The following is a 21189-nucleotide window of genomic DNA, read 5'->3' on the forward strand; positions in this document are numbered from 1 at the left end:
GTAGGTAATACACTGACTATGGATACCTCACACAACCCCACCTCAAAAAATCTCTTTTAAGTGATATTGGTGTCGTGCAGAAAAACTGAAGCGTTTGGCTCGAGTTGGGGATTCTGGTCCATGCAGGGCTCTGCTCTGCACTCCTCAGACTTATAAGGAAAAGAGTAGATTAATGTGTGTCAGTGTGTGTTACAGTCCATGTGTGTACTTGTTATCCAACAGAACAGCTCTTGTGGTTGTAAACAAACCCTCATGGAAACAGCGGGCTGTCTGATTGGTCAGCTGGCTAATTGACTGTTAATTGGTTCTTCATAATCAGCACCAACACTGAAGAGACAATTAAAGATGACGTATGGGTGATTAGATGAGTATGTGTGTGTGTGTCTGTGTGTGTGTGTCTGTGTGTTCAGTAATATATTCAGGTCTTTGTTTGTCAAAAGGCTTTTGAGGCATCAAGTAGAACAACATGGGCAGAGCTGAGGGACGTGTGCCATTTATTTTTAGACCATCTGACAGAAGCTATAAAACACTTCTGCTAACACTCATTTTTTCATTCATTTTAATTTTATAAACTATCAAGACACTCTTTTATGACATAAACTGAATCTGTTTTGAATAATCCCTCAGAACTACTTAAAAATTATCCCAAAATTACATCTACTCCTTAAAAATCCAGATTTAATGTGCAGGACTTTTGTCATTCCCACTTTTCCCTCAAAACTCAGTATTCAGCATTTATGCACTGGAGGCTTTACATTTCCACATCACACTTGTGTAAGTTGTATTCTGAACGACAATTGGCCCCAAACTAGTTGTAATGTCACAAATATGCAGGTACAGAGATTTAAGATGAGCACAGAGAAACTTGACAAACTCTGCACAGTGAAGCTCAAATGTCCAAGTCAAGAAACAAGCCAATCACATTTTCGACTGCAGGGACTTTAATAGTCTAAATTCTTATTACTTGAATAGAAATTTTTTTTTTAAATAGTTTCATATTAAGATATTTTATGCTGCCAAAATGTATTTCAGTTTTTAATTTTGCCTACATTTAATCAGGATGTCTTAACATGCATCATGTTATTTTTTTCTTCAACTTGTCACACGTGTCTAATATAACATAAAATAATTTAATACTTTCAATAGTATATTATAGTATATTCTATAGATATGTATATTATTATCTGTACCAGGTGTCCTCACTGTTTTTCAGCCCGTGGACCCCTTCGCTGACAGAAAGACGGAGCAGGGACCCCCTGCTACATACAGTATATTGCAAAGAATATTTTCTTACCTGTAGTTTCTAAGTCAGCAGCAGGTGTAGCACAGCTAACGTTAGCTGCATTAGCCTCACCCTCTGCACTTTCATATGTGGTTCATGATGTGTGCGGTCAGCTGATGTCTTCTGAGCCTCTTTTTTCTGAACATACAAACATCTGCTTTTGCATCCCTGCTTTTTGTTCATATAACTTTGCTATTTTTAAACATTTTAGCTAGTTTGGATCAAAAAATTGTTCATAATCATAATAAAATCAAACATGTTTAATATTATGGGATGGTAATCTAGGTGCACTCTCTTCAGCACCATCCCTTTCATTCCCACTGTCTTCTCCCAGTAAAACAGCGCAGCTAACCAGCGGAGGCCGGAAATGAGTTGAGGCGACAAAATCCAAAATGTAAAGTTTGCATGGAAATCCAGTTTATCTGTATGAATTATATTGATGCCAAATTAACACGAAGATTGTTCACATATGCCTCTTATCTTGTGTCTCTGGTGTTATGGACACATAAAGACTTGTTAATATGTCATATTTCTTATATGCAGTTTAGCAAGTAGTTTTAGTTAATCAACCTGATAATATGTATATATTTTTTTTAACATTTTGTCAACACTTCCGGGAAAAAAAAAAAATCCTGTGCAACCTCTCCTTGTCTATAGCACTGACTTTGCACATTTTTAACTATAACTAGGCATCCATGCTAACTAGTTACCCATTATGGATGCATGATGCACTGTGATTTAGTGGGTTAGCTAACTCACATGATTATAATAAAATGTGTTAGTTGCTTTTTGCCAATTTTGTGTAAATTAAATGTTTAGGATTATTTTTTTAGAGTAGGCCTATTTATTATTACTCAAATTAGAGCCATATCATGATAATTTTGTGGGGGACTCAAATAATGATTTGGAGGCCAGTCTGCAGCAATGCTGAGGACCCCCAAGGGATCCCAGACCCCCTGTTGAAAACCCATGATTTATATGGTATGCTATTTTGTACTGAGCATTCTATTTATCTGTCTGCCTATCTGATATCCTGTTTGTTCCTGCTCACTGATCACATGATTTCCACATCTACACCAAAACTTTACATATACATCAACAAATATCAGAATGATGAGGTGATGAATGATGATCAGCATGAAGTCCAACCTTAATGCAACAGATATCTTTTGTCATTTAAAACTCTGTACAGCTATAGAGGTAGAAAATGACTGTCTGACCTGACGCTGGCTGAACCGGGCACTCCTCACGTGGTGTCACCGTCACCACCGCTATCTTCCTGTCCAGAGCCGAACAGAAGGAGCCCATCATCAGCAGAACCCTCAGGAGGAGGAGGAGGAGGAGGAGGAAGGAGACTCCAAACAGACAGAGGACTCTGTATCTTTGTGTGTTTTTATATACAGGAGAGACATGTTGCCGCTGCTTCCCTCCACATGCTGCTCGGCACAGCTCTCAGCCTCTGAGTGCTGTTGTCTCCCTCTCGCTCCCTCTCTCTCTCTGACTCTGAAGTGTATAGAGAGGTCTCTTGCCCTCTAGCATCCAGGAAAAAGGAGGGTCAATGTGTGTGTGTGTTTGTGTGATTAGTTTTTTCAGGTTTAGCTCAGTGTAGCAGCAGGATTTTAAAACCTCCTCCCTGTCCTGTAAATTCAAGTAGAATTAGCCTGAAATGCCTGTCCCAGGCAAACCTAAAGTAAACTTAAAGTTGTTTTTGAACCATGCAGAATGCATGAATGGTTTTGGACTAATCTCCAACACTATTGGAACAATCAGTCGATTTTTCCTGTGCAGATTCATGGCCGTATGCTGAAGGACCTCTGTGATTCACAACTTCAGAAAAACCTTGAAAACCCTTTTTATGGTTCAGTGCCAGCAACAGCTGTGGCCACAGGCATGATGTTTTCAGGTCATCACATTCTCGTGAAGGCAGCATCTCAAGAATGCCTTAAAGGGAATTTCTTCAAACTTGAAACAAACGCCCACTCAACTCAAGGACAAACTGATCAGATTTTGTTGGTCAATGGTCAGTGTCACAGTGACCTCATGTTTTTTACCATAGCTCAAGAATTCATATGCTAATTGTGACAAAATTACACATAAATATCTAATAAAGTGATGAGGTAATGACATTATACATCCAAAAGGTCAAAGGTCAGCTTCACTGTGATGTCATCATGTTCAGCTCTCTGTCCTCCTCCTCTGTAAAAAATAGTCTCTAAGTGAAGACAGCATGTTTCTACCTGAAAATTATTCACTGGAATCACATGTAGAGTGAGAACTTCCATTTTGCCAAAAAATACACTTAATACCTTTAATTACATTCCTTCAAAGTTACAGGTCAATATGGTGGTAAGTTCCATATTAAATTCATTCAATGTCTTCACTACAGACATTATATGAGTCTGGACAGAGATGGATGTAAACTGATTTCTGATTCTATTTTTTGTCTGCTCTGTTTTATACGACCATTGACAGCTGACTTCTCACTCTTCTTAACCGACCACTAGGGGTCGCAAGTGATCAACAGCTGCTTCAGTTTGAAATCTTGTTTCAGCTCAAGACAACATATGTGGAGGTCATGTTAATATTAATGTTGGCAGAACTTTACAAATCTCTGCTGGTTGTATCTGGCAGTTGTGGTGACTTTTTTTTTTTTTTCTTGTGACTTATTGGTTGGAAACCACAATAGGACCACAGCATTTAGCCTTACCTAGTCCCAAGTTTAAATGTGATAGCAATACCACAGAAAACAAATGTTTGCATGTTTTTCTAAAGATATTATTTAGCTGTTTTCCAAGAAATGGCCATTTGGAGGCCCCAGAAAAACCCTTGCCTCAGAGTAACTGAAGCACAAACATATTATAGTGAGTTTTTCCCCTCTTGAAACCAGTGTTGTTGTCAAGACCACCTAAACCAAGACTACATACCAAGACCAGGGAGGTATACTACGAAGCAAGCTCAACACAGCCAGGCTTTCTTTGCATGATCTGGATCGACAAAGCCTAAAACCGCAATCAGAGATAACGGGTATCACGATGGTGGTTATCAACTCACTTTGTTAATCCAGGCTTTCGTCTTCAGACTCTGTGCGCGCTCACATAAAAGGGGCGTTTGTTGCATCATTTGACTCTTCTTCTGCATGAAATGAAGCGATCGCGAGACACTTAAGTCAAAATGATCAAGTTGTTATAATTATGAGCTGTGGAAAACATACAAAATACATTACGGCAAAAAGCAACATTGCTGTTGCAAATAAAGCAGGAGAAGAAGAATGATGTCAGAAAATGACTGATGGACTAAATGTGGTCTTAATGCTGCCGTTTATTCTAACATGAAAACTGCACATTAAACAATAAAACTCCATACAGCAGATTTAAACATGATGAAGTCTGTCTGACACTGTCCTATGATGACAGAGACGTGGACATCACTGAAGTTTTTGACCAAACCAACGTGAAATGAGTGTAACTGATTTAAGATTGTCTGTGATAAATGATGATGAATTTTCTAATCAGTGATCTGAGCTGCAATATCACCAAAACAAAACAGATAACAGTAAAAAGTATTCAAAGTGTCTGTAGTTGCTTCATTATTATTTTACTGTGTGGATTATATACCATGTAAATTTAAAGTGTTAATATGATCTGGAGCAAACGGGAAAAATGACTCTGCATCACCAAATGAAGGTTACCATCATGACAGCGCGATGCATACCGTTTGTGCCGCTGTTTCATTTTTACATGATATGGATTCATTCAGTGATATTATGAACATACGGCTCAACAACTTTTCATTGTTAACCTCCTCCCTCAGTTTAAAAGCTATATCGCTAATAAACAACCGTGTTAGGACAATAATTAGTTAAAGAACGGCGCTTTTTACAGACGATTTAATCATAAACTCTGAACATAACCTGCTGCCGACCAGGTTATGAGTTTAGTATAAGTTACCATGGTGATCTAGCCAGGTTAAAAGAGAACCACCTTCGTGACACTGAAAATCCTGGCTTTAGACTCAACATAGCTCGCTAACACATTAATCTCGCTTCGTAGTTCACCCCTCAGAATGTAACGACTCTGGAAGGTTGAGACTCAGGTGCAGAGAACACACAGGAGGCAGAGTGAGGTTCAAATAAAAATCACTGTCTTTACTAGAGTCCAAAAGGCAAACAAAAACAGACAGAAAAAAAGGCACAAAACTAGAATCCCATAAATAGGCAAAGTCCAAACAAAGTCATGGAGCCAAACACAGCAAAACAAGAAGCAGCACCACTGACAACAAAAACAATCTGACAAAGACATGTGGAGCTGGTGGAGGTATAAATACACAGGGAAGGCAAGGAGGGTAATCAGGGGCAGGTGAGTATGTGGCCTCAGGTGTGGTTGATGAGAGGCGGGAAAACACAGGAAACTGAAAAGACACAAGAGGTAGAGTTACAAAATAAAACAGGAAATGACATGATGGAAACCAGAATGTTACACAGAATGTATTGAGACAGATACCAAGTCAAAACAAAGATCAAGGCGGGGTGAGACCGAGTCAGGACCAAGTGCTGTTACATCTCTAGCTCTCTTCTCTCATCTAAGTGGGGGAATGAAGGCACAGCATGTAGCATTTATGTTGGAGCTGACATTAACTAAAGTGGATGTAAAGTTGGACATAATCTATACAGTGTAGAAATATTGTTTATAGCCAACTCCTTCTGTGCAAATAAAATTATCTGCAATGTAAAACAACTTATGTGCAGCACATTGTACAATCAGATTGGCAAGTCATGAGTCACGACCTGACTGCTCACACTGTAAGTGTAAAATATCAAATAAATGGCCCATGTGGTCCATTCTTGTTATTGACTATTGTCAGTAAAGAAACAAGCTGCCTGGTCATCTGTTCCATCCTGGCTCATATGGACTCACAGGTGGCAAGGAAGATTACAGTACGGCTTGTCCATTTTGCAGACATAATTGAAGTGGACCTTCCAACACAATGAGCAAGCTACATTTCACTGTCCTTATTTTCTGTCCAGGCAAGGCATTGTGCCACACCAGGAATTTCAGACAACTTTCGACCAAAATCTTTTGTCATCCCAGAAATTCTTCCATACAGTGCCCCTCTGCACTGCATGGCAAATGACGCCCAACAAAGCTGAAATTCAGTCCAACCCTAAAATGAGTCATGCAGCTCAAAAATTGGGGCAGAAGCAGGCTCAAATGTGTATATGCCCAGTTTGTAACTTTATGTGTCTTGTTTCATCATTGTTAGCTAGATAGCTTTCCTAGCATCACTTACACTTAGCTTACCTTTCTTTATGCTTCCTTTCTAGTTTGAAGTGGTCTCAGCCGTCCAGTGTTGCCAGATTGTGCTTTCCAGTCCAAGAAATGCTCTAACTCCACCCAAATTGATTAAAATAAATAAATAAATAAATAACTTTTAGAATAAAAATACAAATGAACTCATAAACAAGCATCATTATTATGTTTTATAACAATTTTTCAAGATGACATGATAATAAAAGAACAATTTAAGTATTCACAAGTGGGCAAAACTGCAAATAGGAGATTACAACACAGCTATACAACTTTTTTCCATCTCTGCCTTCTGCCTTAAAAATAAGGAAAAAATAAAGGAGTAGCACAAATAACATAAAATAATAGATTCTGTCTAACTTGGTCAACTGCACTGAGCCATGACAGCATGTCCCTACACACACACACACACGCATGAAGAGGGAGAGACAGAAGTACACACAGTCCCATGCTCAAACAAAGGCATGATCAAACAGACAAACAAATAATGATATTGTAGAGTTAAAATGGGTTTCTGTTATAATGAATATACAGATTTGATAGCTGCAGATCTCCTCTCAGCAGAATAAATAAGATTTGTGTCATATCAAAGTTGTACTGAGTGACTGGATATGTTCCTGTAACTAAAGAATTCAATTTATGAATATATTTTAGTAAACTGAAATGTTTAATGTATTTTTTTTTTAAAAATATCCCAAATTCTGTCCAAACCCATTTGAACCCATATAATCCAATCCAAAAACTGCCTAATCTGGCAACACTGCATCTCAGTGAGCCTTGCATTACAGCATTTTGCACGCTGTTGTGTGTTTTCTTTTTGAAGCTGTTTTGCAGATGAAGTCTTTGTGGATTACAAAGCCAAATCTTATTACAGGATATTTGGCCGACATCTGACATCGTTACTGCCCGCCCCCAGCACTTCATATAAACCACAACTCACAGCAAGCTATCTAAATTTGCATAATTTCCCTGTTCTAGCTTCATATTACACATAAAAACTGCATGCTGCCATTTCATCATCTTTCCACGAGAGAAGAGGGTGCAGGGACGTCCTTTCACAGCAGACTCTTGTTGGACATTGTGTGCTATGGACAGGACATGAAAGCTCCAATTGATCCAAGTGCCAGTTGAAAGTATTTTATTTACTGCTTTTATTTGCAGTACAGCAATGATGTTGCTGAATTAATACTAAGACTTACTGACATGTGATGTACATTGTTTGATACACAGTCTCTGGAAGTGTAGGACTTAACTTTGAAAAAAAAAAAAAAAAAAAAGCAAAGAAAAATCACAATAAATCGTACTATTGGAAGGCAAAACTTGCAGAATCGCAATACTTAAGAATTGTAAGGCCTATCAAATCTGCACCCAAGTATGGTGATAGTATGGAAATGGGAGAGTATCGTTGCAGCACTGGTGAGTAGCACAATTGTTTACTCAACAGTGAGCTGTTAAGGCAAACATTTCTTTTTGTTTATTAATTTTTATGCTAAGAAATACCACTCTGGAGGCTGTGACTGCCCACCGCTCCAAAACAGTGAGGACGGGTCAAATGCAGAGGATGAATTTCGCCCACAACGATTAATCCAACTTAACAAAACACAGAGACGACTGCGAGAACAACAGCACCAAAACACAAGAGGACATTATCAATACAATAACACGCAAACAATACAGTGTGTTACTAAGTCAATGTCAATATGTCTCAGAATTTTAACAAATTTAACCAAATCTGATAAGATATCACAAGAAGGACAAGAGGAATTGTGTTTGAATTTTAAATTCTTGTAAAGAATTTAAGTGGTGTGTAGCACCCGCTAATTAATCTGGATCATTAAACCAGAGCAGAAACAGATTATTTCTACTCTGTTCAAAAACAGATTATACACTGTACAAATAATTTTTTAAAAGAAAACACTTATTTTACTTCTGGGAATGATTTGAACATTTTCTCATTAAAAATAAACTTATTTGTTTTTAAGTTGCCTAACCATCCTGAATATTTCATCTTCCTTCTTTAGTGTTTGGATCCATTCATCGTCTGCATTTTGTAGCTCCTCAGTTGTTCCAGGAAGCCGGGGTTGGGGGATGAAGCGGGCCGAGCTGATTTGACCAGTGAGAGGGCAGCATCAAAGGACTGGCCATCACATGACATCAGGTAGCCAATGACCACTGCCGGTGCCCGTGACACGCCAGCATTGCAATGAACCAACACCACGCCTTTCTGAGGGAGAAACAGAAGTAAATGATAATGTTAAAGTCTGTGTAAAGAAAAAGGGTAGTTTTTCTTCTAAACACAGTATACATGTTAGAACAGAGTTGCTGAAAACATGTGAAAAGACCAACCAGAAAGAGAACAAATATGTACTGGATTGTGGAGTTAGACTGTTAAACTGTTGTTCACAGTTTCTGTGTTCAGGATTTTTTGTGCAGACCTGAAACATGGCTCGATGACATGCTGGAGCCATGGTCCCCCAACCACTACATAAGTCCCATGAACCAACACATAAACACCACCAGCTCCTCCTCCCCTCATCCTCTCTAACGGTCACTTACAAACATATCTTCAGTGTGTCTCTCTGTATAAATCAGTCCAGCAGTTCACTTCAGCTCACTTCAGTTCCAACAACCAGACACAGAACAAAAAACATACCATCCTGTCACCGTCCTCTGGCTCTGGTGGCTGAAACATGTCTGGACATGTCCAATAAAGCTGCTAGACAAAGTGCCCATGTTTTTGGTTGTTTTGAAGTCGTAGTGGTGTTTGACACTGAGACAGCGGAGTGGACACACCCCCAGCATTTCAGAGCAGAGAAAACTGCTCATTTTTTCATAATTTTCAGACCTAATTTTGTATACTTTTTTCAGTCATTCAAATATTTTTCCTGTCAGCTAATCTATTAGTTGAAGAGAAGGTAGAATTTTAGAGATTTTTTGCTTGACTGCAGCCCTAGTCGAATCCTGTGTAAGTACACTGAGAACAATAAAGATACCAGTCAAATTCCTTGTACGTGTATGCAATAAAGCTGATCCTTATACTGATTATAATGGCAAATATGTCTATTCAGTCCAACAGAACTGTTTCACTTATTAACAGATAAAACATTCAGTCTCACATTTAACGAAATGTCTGTCTGATTAACCTGATTTCACAAAGTCTCATTCCTCCTAAAGCACTTTGAGCCCTTAAACCTCACCACACTCACACAGGTGAGGTGGTGTTTGACACTCGAGGTGATGTCACAGGTGACATCAGTGCTCAGAGCTTAAAGGTGACACTGGAACTGGACATGAGAGAGATAAAGCTGTTGGGATTCAAATGTAACTGCAGCGATGCTCTCACAACCCTAGAGGGAGCTACAGACTAAAAGAACAGAGTTGGTTCCAGCCTGTTGAACTGAGCTTCACAGCCCACAACAAGCTCCATCACTCTCTGGATCCCCATCAGCTAAAGTTTTGTTTAGGCTCTGAAAATTGTTGCATTATGCGTGTTGTTCTTGTTTGAACAGGCATCTGTAGAACATGACAATAATTCATTACAATACAACTGTTAACTGTTAAGAGCTGAAACATTTAGGCTAAAGATTATGTAAAATTTGACTTGAAAGTATACTATAATAGCAAAATTTTGAACATAGTTTGTGGTGCGCTTTTCCTGAATGTTCTGGATTTGGCCTCCAGACTTTAGAGGACCCAAAAATTCTGACAAAAAATAAAAGTAAATAAAAAATATGGGCAAGGCATGACTCAAAACTTTGGGTAAACCCCAAGGATATATTGAAGGCACATCCGAATATTCGAGTAAAATTTTAGGAATTTTTTCACAAAACCTGACCCGTGAATTGTGGTGTAATGCTAAGAACTGCGGTGTACCAGTTTACTTATCTGCACGGCAGTAATGAACTCTAAGGGTCATTACCAGCCAGATGGCCATCTGGGTAATCTGACCCTGCATTTCAAAGTAAAAGCATCAGTTTGATTATCAGGGCTGGAATTACCCACAAACTGTACACACATAGAAACATATCATAATGAACACACACACACTTCCTGTAATCATACACCCCTAATGACTGCCTAATGACCACTGTGTGCGCGTGTGTCTCTGTGTGTGTGGTTTTTTTGGGCGATTTGTGTGTGTGTGTGTGGTGTCATGTTAAGGTGAGCCCCAGGCTTCGCTGCTAAAAGGTTGTATGACACTGCGATCTGATCTGTTTGCAGTTTAATAAAACATGAACAAAACTACACATCTATTATTCAAAACAGAGGAGAGGAAAAGAGAGGAGAGGAGCGGAGAGGAGATGTCGAAACATGTGTCACATGTCAACCCTTCCCTCATTTTAAGGCCCTTACATCGCTCTACTTCCCATAATCCCTTGGCTTTATGGGATTGTTTCTTGTTGTTGGACTTGATCTGATCATTTGGTTTCACCTGAGCAATAGCAGCACTCGCTGCCCTTATTTGTTTAGTTTCCAAAATTCTCAAAGGGACAGTTAATCTGAAAATCAAACACAGATATTTTTCTTCTTACCTGTAGTACTATTTATTAATCTGGATAGTTTTGACATGAGTTTGGAGATCAGGCCTGGTTCTATAAGGTGTAAAAGCATGCAGTGCACCTTCTGTTTAATATTTTGCACCCTCAGTTGAAATTTGAATAACTGCCAAGTGCAACGTGGTAGGTCATGCATCCGTGTCTGCAGCTGTCCATGTATGCGTCAGTTTGGGAGTATATTCAGGATATACAGACCATCTCCATGGGCATCCTCTAATATGACCGGGGCAATGTGCACAAGGCCTGGGTGCAGGTCTATATAGATCAGCAGGTATGGTGATTATAAGATAGTTTCTCAACTGGGTGCAGGTCAGTATAGATCAGTGAGTATGGTGATTATTAGATAGTCTCTCAGCTGGGTGCGGGTCAATATAGATCAGCAGGTGTGGTGATTATTAGATGGTCTCAACTGGGTGCAGGTCCAAATAAATCAGCAGGTGTGGTGATTATTAAATAGTCTTTCAGCCAGTCACATCAGTGGTCTCATAGCTCTGAAATATTTAAGCCAGTTACAGTTAAACATGATTACGACAGCTCAGTAAAGCTTTACCTCAGGCAACATCTGGATGGTTCAGAGCAACACAACAAGAACACACATCACCACAAATCTGCACCCAAACACAGATGGATTATCAGATAGAAATAAAGAAACTTAAGTGACAGGTAGCTTCCGGCACAATGGCACCAATGGAGGTGCGTCAGGCAGAAAATGCCCAACAGGCAGACCAGCCTGATCACCACATTACATGTAGTGGTGATTACACCAGACCTGCACTGTTTTAGCAATAATTGTAATGTATCTCAGCTCATACACAGTGACATAGTAATTCTAATAAAAAGTCCTTTAAATCTCTGTAAACTGAAATTTGATCTAGCTCTTTTTAAGTGTGAACTTGCACAACACTGACTCTCACTCTCTGCACTGAGAGGTAGGCTCTGCACAGGAGGCTTCAGGTTTCTTTGTCTCCATTTGCATATTAGTGAGCGATTAGCTTTTGAATATGCTACATACTAAATCTAGTTTTCTCAGGGTATGCTTGAATCACAGACTGTATGCAACCAACCCCCTTCAATGTGAAAACACCTTGCTAGTGACAAACTTTGTACAGATACAAGCCTGTATAGTTCCGGAAGATCAGTCATTTTAGGCAACATGAACATAAGAAAACATTTCTGAGTGGACAGGATCTAATAAATATATATAATAAATGTCATCTATCAGCTGTTGTACTGTAATGAGAGTTATGTGTTACCTCACTGCGAGCCTGCTGAATGAAGTCACAACAGTCCTGGATGTAAAGCAGCAGGTCAGTGTCAGGATGATCCAGAATACTGACAGTTTTATAGATGAACAGGTCAGGAAACACATTCTCCTCCCCAAAGGCCACATTGAGGATGTGAGACACCTGAAGAAGAAGAGGAGGAGGAGGAGGAGGAGGAGGAGGAGGAGGAGGAGGAGGAGGAGGAGGAGAAAGAGTCTTTATCTTGATAATCCCAGAGTGAAAGTGATGTACAGCCATCAAATTAGAATAATAAACAAACTGGAATCATATTACAATAACAGTAACATCCAGAAAGTTAACAGCTGCACAGTAGTGTCTTTTTTGGATTAATATCATATCCTCTCAGCTAATCTTGCCCAGTTTTTGTCCTGTATGTCTGAGGCCACACTACATTAAGCATAATATTACATTTTAAAACTCCCTTTTCACCTGAAGATGATTTGTGTCCACATTAAAAATTACGTATAACATATTGTTATGGAATAAACAGTAGTAAGTATCTTCAGATGCACACATATCACATCACTTCCTGAGAGCCTCCTTGCCAGTTGGAGATGCGAAACTGTGGTAACCCAAGCCAACGATTAGCTAATTTAAAAAAAATGTGTCACACCTAACAAAGTAAAGTAGTACTCCATGGGGATATTATGCAGACATAGTGTCCAGTTACCTTGCGTGAGGTCACATGAGAATTTATCTTGCCAGGATTCTAGTTATCCATTTGTGTCAGCACCAAAAGTTATGCAGCCAATCAGCATCCTTGGAGGGAGTACTGGCAGCTACAAGCGTGGTTTTAGGTGTGACAACAGAAGAGGTTAGCATAGATACTGTGATAGCATCAGTTATATCAGAACTGGAGAGTATTTCTTCATTGAAAGAAGAGCAAAAGACAACATTCTTCTCCCAACAGGCCTCGGCAATAGTTTGATCTGATTGGTTAAAGTTAGCCTGTGTTATATGTGATAGACAGATGGTTCATCCAATCACCTGCCAAGTGTTTTTTTCTTTTGTTTTGAAAGTGCCTGCCCTTTTCCAAATAGTTTCTAAGGAGGATTTCTCAGGCGGTTCTGTGTAACAAATCATCTGGAGTGTCAGGTTAGATGTAGTACTTGCATACTGTAATATTTCCCTGGAAATAGTATGCACCTCATGTACTCTAGATTTCGTACCTCAAAGTTTTGGACATATTAAAAAACCCACATTAAATAGTATGGAATATCAGATGCACTCTTAGTTTGGATCCAAACTTATGTCACACAATAACACAAACAAACTGACTGAGGCAGTAAAGGTAAAACTACTGTTATTGTCAAAAGACTTCAGTGGCTTTGAAGAGAGCAATATAACAGCTTCAGTTCCCTGTCAGAAAAATCTGCCTGATGGCAAGGTAAGGCAGTGAAAATATAAATATAGCATACTTTTGTCCTCTTTTGAAAGTCCTATTCCAGGACTGGAATAACTGTTTTTGTTTGCCCATTTCATGTGAATTAGAGTTCAGTTTAATGCTGAATGTTCATCAAATCAGTGTCTGTCTATGAGGTATAAGAAATCATTAAATAATTTCTAGAAGGAGTAGATATTTATAACAGTTAAACTGGAGTCTGGCAGTCACTTAAGTAAGGCAGTCACTGACTGTAAGTCCAGTAAGGGACTGACTAATTTTCATCACGGTGTGCTTTTGTTTTGTGAATAACAGGCTTAACCTTACATCGACAGAAAACTGACAGTTATAAGTAGCTCTGTTACAGTGGAGGACTCGTCTTGTTTATGTCAATTTACCATGTTGCTTGCATCCTGCGCTCCTGCAGTCTTCCTGCAGCCTGTGCTTCCCTGAACCTCTGGGACTCACTTCAACCATAAATCATATATTAAATAGGATTTCAACCCATTTATTACAGTCTATGGCTTCAACTCACTATTTGGACTGCTGTACTCATTTTTGCATGTGCAAAAGCTACATATTGCTCCTTTAACACGGTTGTATTACTGTTTCTTTCAGTTCAGCAGAAAAAGAACCTCACCTTGTGTTTTCTCAGAGTGCCAAAGTCATGTGCAGCATCTTGAGAACCTACAAACACACACACACACACAGTGAATCAGTTAGTTGTCTAGTTTAGGATTTGTCTTTGTACACTGTTCTCTGTCTGGGGTGCTGAACCGAAAAGCTGACCTGAAAAGGGACATCCCCTCTGTGTGCATGCTCATTGTCTACTGCAGGTCATAAGGTCATTTATGTTCCACCTGTGAACCAGTGAGCCCCGGTGGGTCATGTCTCCCCCTGTCCTCCCCCACATCTGTGCTCATGTTACCCTCTACTCTGAGCTGGCAGTTATCTGTGTTGGTGGACTGAAGGTGGCTTCCAGGACAGCACGGGGCAGGAGGAGGGGTGGAGCCATCCATCAACTGGAGCAGGGTGCTAGGTGGGTCATGCCTGTTTTTTTTTTTTTTCTTTCTAAAGGATGGATCTTGATTGCAAGTTGAAGTAGACCTTATATTACTGCAGTGGCACCTGGCTTTTAAACCTGTATCTAACACTGTCATGTATGTAAAGAATTTCACTTATTATGCACCCTTGCCAAGAAACTTGTCCAGCAGATCCTCTAAAACCTGTTTAAGGTTTATTATGTACAAAATTTACACTTTTCAGCAAAGTTTAGTGTAGTTCTTGTCCCAAGTCCCAAGTCTTTGCATCATCTTCTTTTCCCTCTTACATGGAACAATTTGACGCCAGTTTTGTGCAGAGCCATAGAAAAGAGGTAAGTCTCTTTTGCTGCTGACTACGTAATATGCTTCTTAACTAACTTAACGTTAGCTAATTAGTTGGTAAAGTAACATTAACCTGCTAAATCAAGTTGTTGACCTAACGTAACCTCAAATCTTTCACAACCTGTTTATAATGGAAAGCGTGCTAGCTTGTTAGCATGTCAGCTAACATTAACTTCAGTGAATTTTGTATTAACTTACAACGTTAACGTTACTCCCACTGCATCCCTTGTTACTCCAAGTTAACCCCCATCAATGCCGTAAGTTACGAGGGAAATAAAAACAAATGTGATGAAACAAGACCCACTGGTGTTCAGTTTTAATGAGTGAGCATGTTAACTGGTGACTCAGCAAAATAAGTCATAGTGACGGTGCTACAAAACACTACAAAAGTTTGATTTACCTACTGGTTCCATTTGTTGGTCTGATTGGTTTTAGTTAACCCACATTAAACGTGATAGACAGATGATTCATCCAATCACCTGCCACATGTTTTTTGAAACTGCCTGCCCTTTTCTCGGACAAGTTTGGACATATGGTCTATAAGAGACCAAAGCCATTTTTCATACCAGGCTGTACTGTAAACATGTTTATTTCTGCTGTAAAGCTGGTCATTTTAATATGTAATCTATGGGGATTGATTCACTTTTGGAGCCAGCCTCAAGTGGCCATTTGAGGAAATGCAGTTTTCAGCACTTACACATTAGCTTAATTTTTCAGCCCTAGAGTTTGTGCCTTGGTTTCACTGTGTTATTGAATCAGACACTGTGTGACACATTCACTCACCCAGAAGCAGGTGGGGCATGACGGTGCCGACCTGCAGGTCCCAAGAAGTGTCAGGCACATATCCCAGCGCTTTCTCTCGGGGGGTGGGGTCTTCAACCACAGTGATCGTAGAACCTTTCCAGGTCTCGATGATGCGACGGCCACTCAGTGATGTCACTCGGGTGCACTGCTTCCTCAGTCGTGTCCGCGAGAAACTCTTGATCTCCTCGGTCAGGGACTGCATTACTAGACAAGACTGGAGCAAGCTAAACAGTACTGAGCTAGACTGACCTGCACCGGGCTGTAGTCAACCTGAAAGATAAATATGTAGAGGTAGTTATATTGCATTTATAGTATATATAGTTATATATTGGGTATGTGGATAACAATGTGGGATGAGACAGACAATAACAGATGAGGTAGAAGTGAACTACATCTAAAAAAAAAAAGCACAATGCTAGCAGGTCTTAGACTGTAGTTAGGCATAGTGATGCTTTAAGCTAAGTGCTAAGGGCAGCATGCTGGCATGCTAACAATAACAATGCTTACACGCCAACATGCAGGTATAATGTTTAGCATGTTCACCATCTTATTGACTCACAAGTCTCTGAACGCTTCGCTCCATAGAAACTCAGGACAATTTCCCAGCTTTCTTTGCCAAAACTGTGTGGAAACAGCACTGCAGAACCAATCCAAAGTCTTTAGGGTGGCCTTTCATATTGGGGCAGTGACAATGGTGAAGTCATGTCCCTACCACTAGAGACAATGGGGTAAGGCATGTCCTTAAAAAATGTAAGGGCCGTAGGTTTGCTAATGACCGTTCTCGCCATTGTTTGAGCAATTATTTGGTATCTAAAAATCCCAGGGGACAAGGCTTAGCATGTCAGTATGCTAACATTTGTAAATTAGCACATAATACAAAGTGCGGTGGAGGCTGACAGAAATGTAATTATTTTTACAGGTATTAAGTCATAAAGTAAAGTATTGAATTTTGGCCTGGTGGTGGTGCAGAGAAAAGATCAGAGGATCACCAAAGCAGGCCTGTCCAGAAGCCTTTCTAGAGCTTTGACGCTTCAACAGCACCAACTACAGGGGGTTGGGTGCATGTGCCTTTTCATCTCTGACCTGCTGGCCACGTCTGTGTTGCTCTTGCTGCCAAAGTTTTATCTGTGTTCAAATCATGTTGAAGCTACTGTCTCTCTCTTTGTCTGAGAGGTGGTGATCTGAGAGATGACAGAGGCAGCGCCTGCTGTGTCTGTTAGAGACTGAGAGACAAAAGATGTGGTGGGCGCGCAACATGGGGGCCCACTGAAAGAAGCAGCAGCAGCAGCAGCAACTTAAGGGCACCTTGACACAGTATTGCATCAGTATTGCGCAGTATTTTCCTGCTATTTAAAAGACACTGACATTGCAGTTAATCCATGTGTCATAAAAATTTTAACATTTTGGCTGGCTTGCAGGTGGGAGACATAGGATGACCCCATAAAAGAGAAATCCTGTGAGCATTTATGCACTGCAGATGTAACTTCATTGATTTTTTTAAACCTGACAGGATCAGTCAAAATCTAAATTTAATTAATGTCCTCTGTCCCTCTGCACATCCAAAAGGTCTCACGCACATCAAAGTTCATAGAGTGAAATTGCAGTGTATAAATCCTGACTTCCATCAGAGCTCCTCTGTTTCCTCTGTCCTGTCAAGTTTATAACTGCAGTTTTTAGTTTTCCTGCAAAATTATTAACAACACTTATTACTGTGACATTAGTGCACACGACTGAAAGCAGCCTCTGTTATTAATAAATCATCTTTTAAATTGTATTATGAGCTTTCCATGTGATTTCTTATTAATGTGTTGTATTGATGTATGAATGTTTTCTTTAACAAATGACTTTCATGATTAGAGAAGTTACTTACACTAATTAACAAATAAATGTCTCCATGCACACTACAGTGTCACAGCAGTCATGCTGCTGTGTGCATAAATGCACACAGGGAGATGCTTCATCCTATTTCACTCACCTGCAGCCCTTCTGCTATTAATCAGAATGTTACTTCTTATGACCCGGCCTGCCCGACCCGTGGATTAACTGCAGTGCCTGCATCACTACAGCTGGGTAATTTTAGCAACTCCTCTCCAACTTGCTGAATCCTCGATTTAAACAGAAATACACCAGAGGCGGGCACACATGGCTCTTTAAAGGAATGGGAGATGACACTGTGATTGGTTTAATTCATGTCCCAGCCAAAACACACTTATGATTAATTAAGGAACCACATACAACCCTTTTGCACTTTATTTTGCACCCAGATTATGTGCTGTTTAAATGGAAAAGTTGAGTTAGACATGCTGTAAATCCATGTGCCCTATGCAAAATAGACTGACCTTAATTGTGTTTCTGTATATGGGCTTCTCTGTGTATTTTCACTGTTATGCCAAAAGAAACAATATAACAGGCAATCATTTCTATTGACTTTTAACTTTTATGGTAGGCTGCATATTTTGGTCAAACCATCAAACATATACATTAACATGTACATATGTTACATGTAACATGAAATGATATTTGAGGTAACAGTATTTCCAATGGACTTCGTACCAATGAAAGATAAGTAGATGTCTGCTGTCACATGTTAGGAATGTAGCTGTCACACATGGTATTTATGATTATTCTTAATGTGGATAAAATGATCACATAGATTATGACTGAGATTACCACAGTGTTGGCCGCATCCCCCTGGTGGGCTATGAAGGTACTGCAAGTGGGCCAGGAGAGGTCTTTAAAATAAGGTTTTTCATTTTGAATCTTTGAAATTACCATAAAATATTTACTATTGAATACATACATTTTTAAAAAGGTAATCAGAATAAATAGAGTCATGAGATTCAAATTACATTTATCTGACCTATTTTAACAGGTGTTACACCATGTTTGGTGACCCCTCTCATTAACACCACAAGGTATCTTATGTCTCATTAGTGGCAGGGAATCATAATTGATGGAATACTTCTTCATTTGCGAGACAAGAGTTAAAATGGAAAGATATGCAAGTTTACAAATTGTTAACATGTATATGGATGGATTATCAAATTGTACTGCATTACTATATGCCCACATTTGCATAAAAATGTTATGTGTATGAAAAAATAAATATATGGGGAAATAGTAGTTCTCAGTCTTGTATGTTGATCAGAGTTGTGATTAAAGGTTTGGGTGAGCCACAGAAGATTTTCTGATTTCACATTGGCATTCTTAAGTTCGTGGCTGTATTAAAACATTAACTATTCATTTCATTCAGCGAGAACAATAAAATAAACAGACATGAATCTATAAATGTGAAATACAATATGTACTGTTTGTTTATGTATGATATCCTGTATCTTAGGGCTGGTTTGAAAGGCGTCATTACAGTAAACTGATGTAATTTTCTAGCTTTTCTATTATTTGCCATATTCCATTTAGTCATTATCTCCACATTACTGATGATTACTTATCAAAAATTCTCATTTTGTTCATATTTTGTGAAAGCACCAATACTGATCCCTACAATACTGTTTCAATGTCAATATCAAGGTGTTTGGTCAAAGAAATGTTGCGATATTTGATTTTGTCAACCAACCCTACTGTATGTGACACAAACCTGTTTCTTCAGATGTTCAGTTTTGGTCTGCCTCGGCTCTGAATGGCTCTCGCTCAGCTGATGGCAGATAGTCCAGTTTGAATGACACAAACCAGAGCGGTGATCCAGTTCAGTTTCCGGAAAAGAAACACACTTCTTCCCTCATCATCTTCTGTTCAAGAGAAAACACATCAAAACATTTCCAATCAGGTCCAGGTTTCTACTGCTGACTAAACTTAGACCAGGTCCAGAAAAAATCCAGTCTCTCTACCTGAGGTCCGTCTGTCCCAGCTGAGTCAAACTGTGAACTGGTCCCACTCTGCTGGAGGTGAGGCTGGACTGCTGCTGGGTAACATGAAACCTGCTGCCTGCCTGTCTGTCATTAGTGCTCTATAACAGTGAGTAAGTCTACCAAGCTCATAACTAATAACACACCTACACCAAAGTCAATTCAATTAAAAACATTCTTTATCTTATATGACAAATAAACCATATGGCATGTTTTAATGTCAGTGCCCTTTCTCTGATCTCATGTGGAAAAAAACACACGCCAAACAACACAACAAAATTACATTTTCTCTCATTATGGTGACATCACAAAATAATAATGTTAGTGTAGGAAAGGTTAAAATACTGTAAATGGGTAGTAATCCAACAGTTTCCACTGTGGTCCACAAGAGGGAACCACATCCCTACTTTTACGAGTTTAAGATTACAAGTCAGTAGACAGTGAACCTGATGAGACTGATAAAATTAATGTAATCTGAAAATTTTTTTCATTAGAAAAGAATAAACTGACTGAAGCTATCTTTATGGTGTAACACGTGACCCAGCAATTGCTAATATTGCCTGAAAAGGACGATCTCAGTTCACTTCCAACTGGACTCTGGTGTGGTTTCATTTCATCATTTTACAACACAGGATTGAATAATGAGATGTTTGTTGTAGTTTTCTTTATGCTACTTACAGAAACAAAACATCCCTGCTCCATGTATTTCACTTAAGTATTTGCCCTAAGCTACTAAAGTATTCCCTTATGCATTGCTAAAAGGTCATTGGCGAACATTCTCCCCAGAAAATTTTAAGGAACCCGTTCCATTCTGACCTGACACACAAGATGGTTTGTTACCTAGAACCATATGGGAAGTCCTTAGAAACTGTTTGGAAAAGGGCAAGCACTTTCAAATAACATCTTTTTTCCATGGAGAAAAGCTTTCAGTGTCGTTCTTAGCTCTTCTTTCAATGAAGAAATACCCTCCAATTCTGATATAACTGATGCTATCACAGTATCTACGGTAACCTCTTCTGTTGTCAGGCATGTCTTCAATAATAATACGCTAATCAGAGCATTACCATGACCACAGCAGTAAACAAACGTGGCACCAGTGGAGTCTGCACTACTGTATCAGCTGCACAGAAGGAAGAGAAGGAGAAAGGCTGATACACACAAATGTGTTCAGCCAGAGCTTCATCAGACTTGTCAGCCATGCTTGTTTTGAGCAGAAGTGAACCCAAACTGAAGGGGTCAACTTTCTCTTGTTGTTTCACGCTATAGCACTCACTAACTGCAAAGCTCAGGCTGCACCTCAAGCATGCATTGCATTACAGTTTTCAAGTGACA

At 39.4% G+C, this 21189-nt stretch overlaps 1 protein-coding gene across 1 annotated transcript; it reads right to left on the minus strand.

The window, feature by feature from the left end:
* Positions 1-7844: 7844 nt before the first annotated feature.
* dusp19a (dual specificity phosphatase 19a) lies at positions 7845-19854 on the minus strand. The gene is made up of 5 exons (XM_084723956.1): positions 19590-19854; positions 15974-16264; positions 14446-14492; positions 12395-12547; positions 7845-8809 (listed from the first exon to the last, which is right to left on the minus strand). The coding sequence occupies exons 2-5, from the start codon at positions 16194-16196 to the stop codon at positions 8603-8605; spliced, it is 630 nt and encodes a 209-aa protein (XP_084580082.1). The 5' UTR covers positions 16197-16264; positions 19590-19854; the 3' UTR covers positions 7845-8602.
* Between the last annotated feature and the right edge of the window lie 1335 nt (positions 19855-21189).

Source organism: Lutjanus erythropterus, chromosome 8 (assembly GCF_056507025.1).
Source record: "Lutjanus erythropterus isolate fLutEry1 chromosome 8, fLutEry1.hap2, whole genome shotgun sequence".
In the NCBI taxonomy this organism is placed as follows: domain Eukaryota; kingdom Metazoa; phylum Chordata; class Actinopteri; order Lutjaniformes; family Lutjanidae; genus Lutjanus; species Lutjanus erythropterus.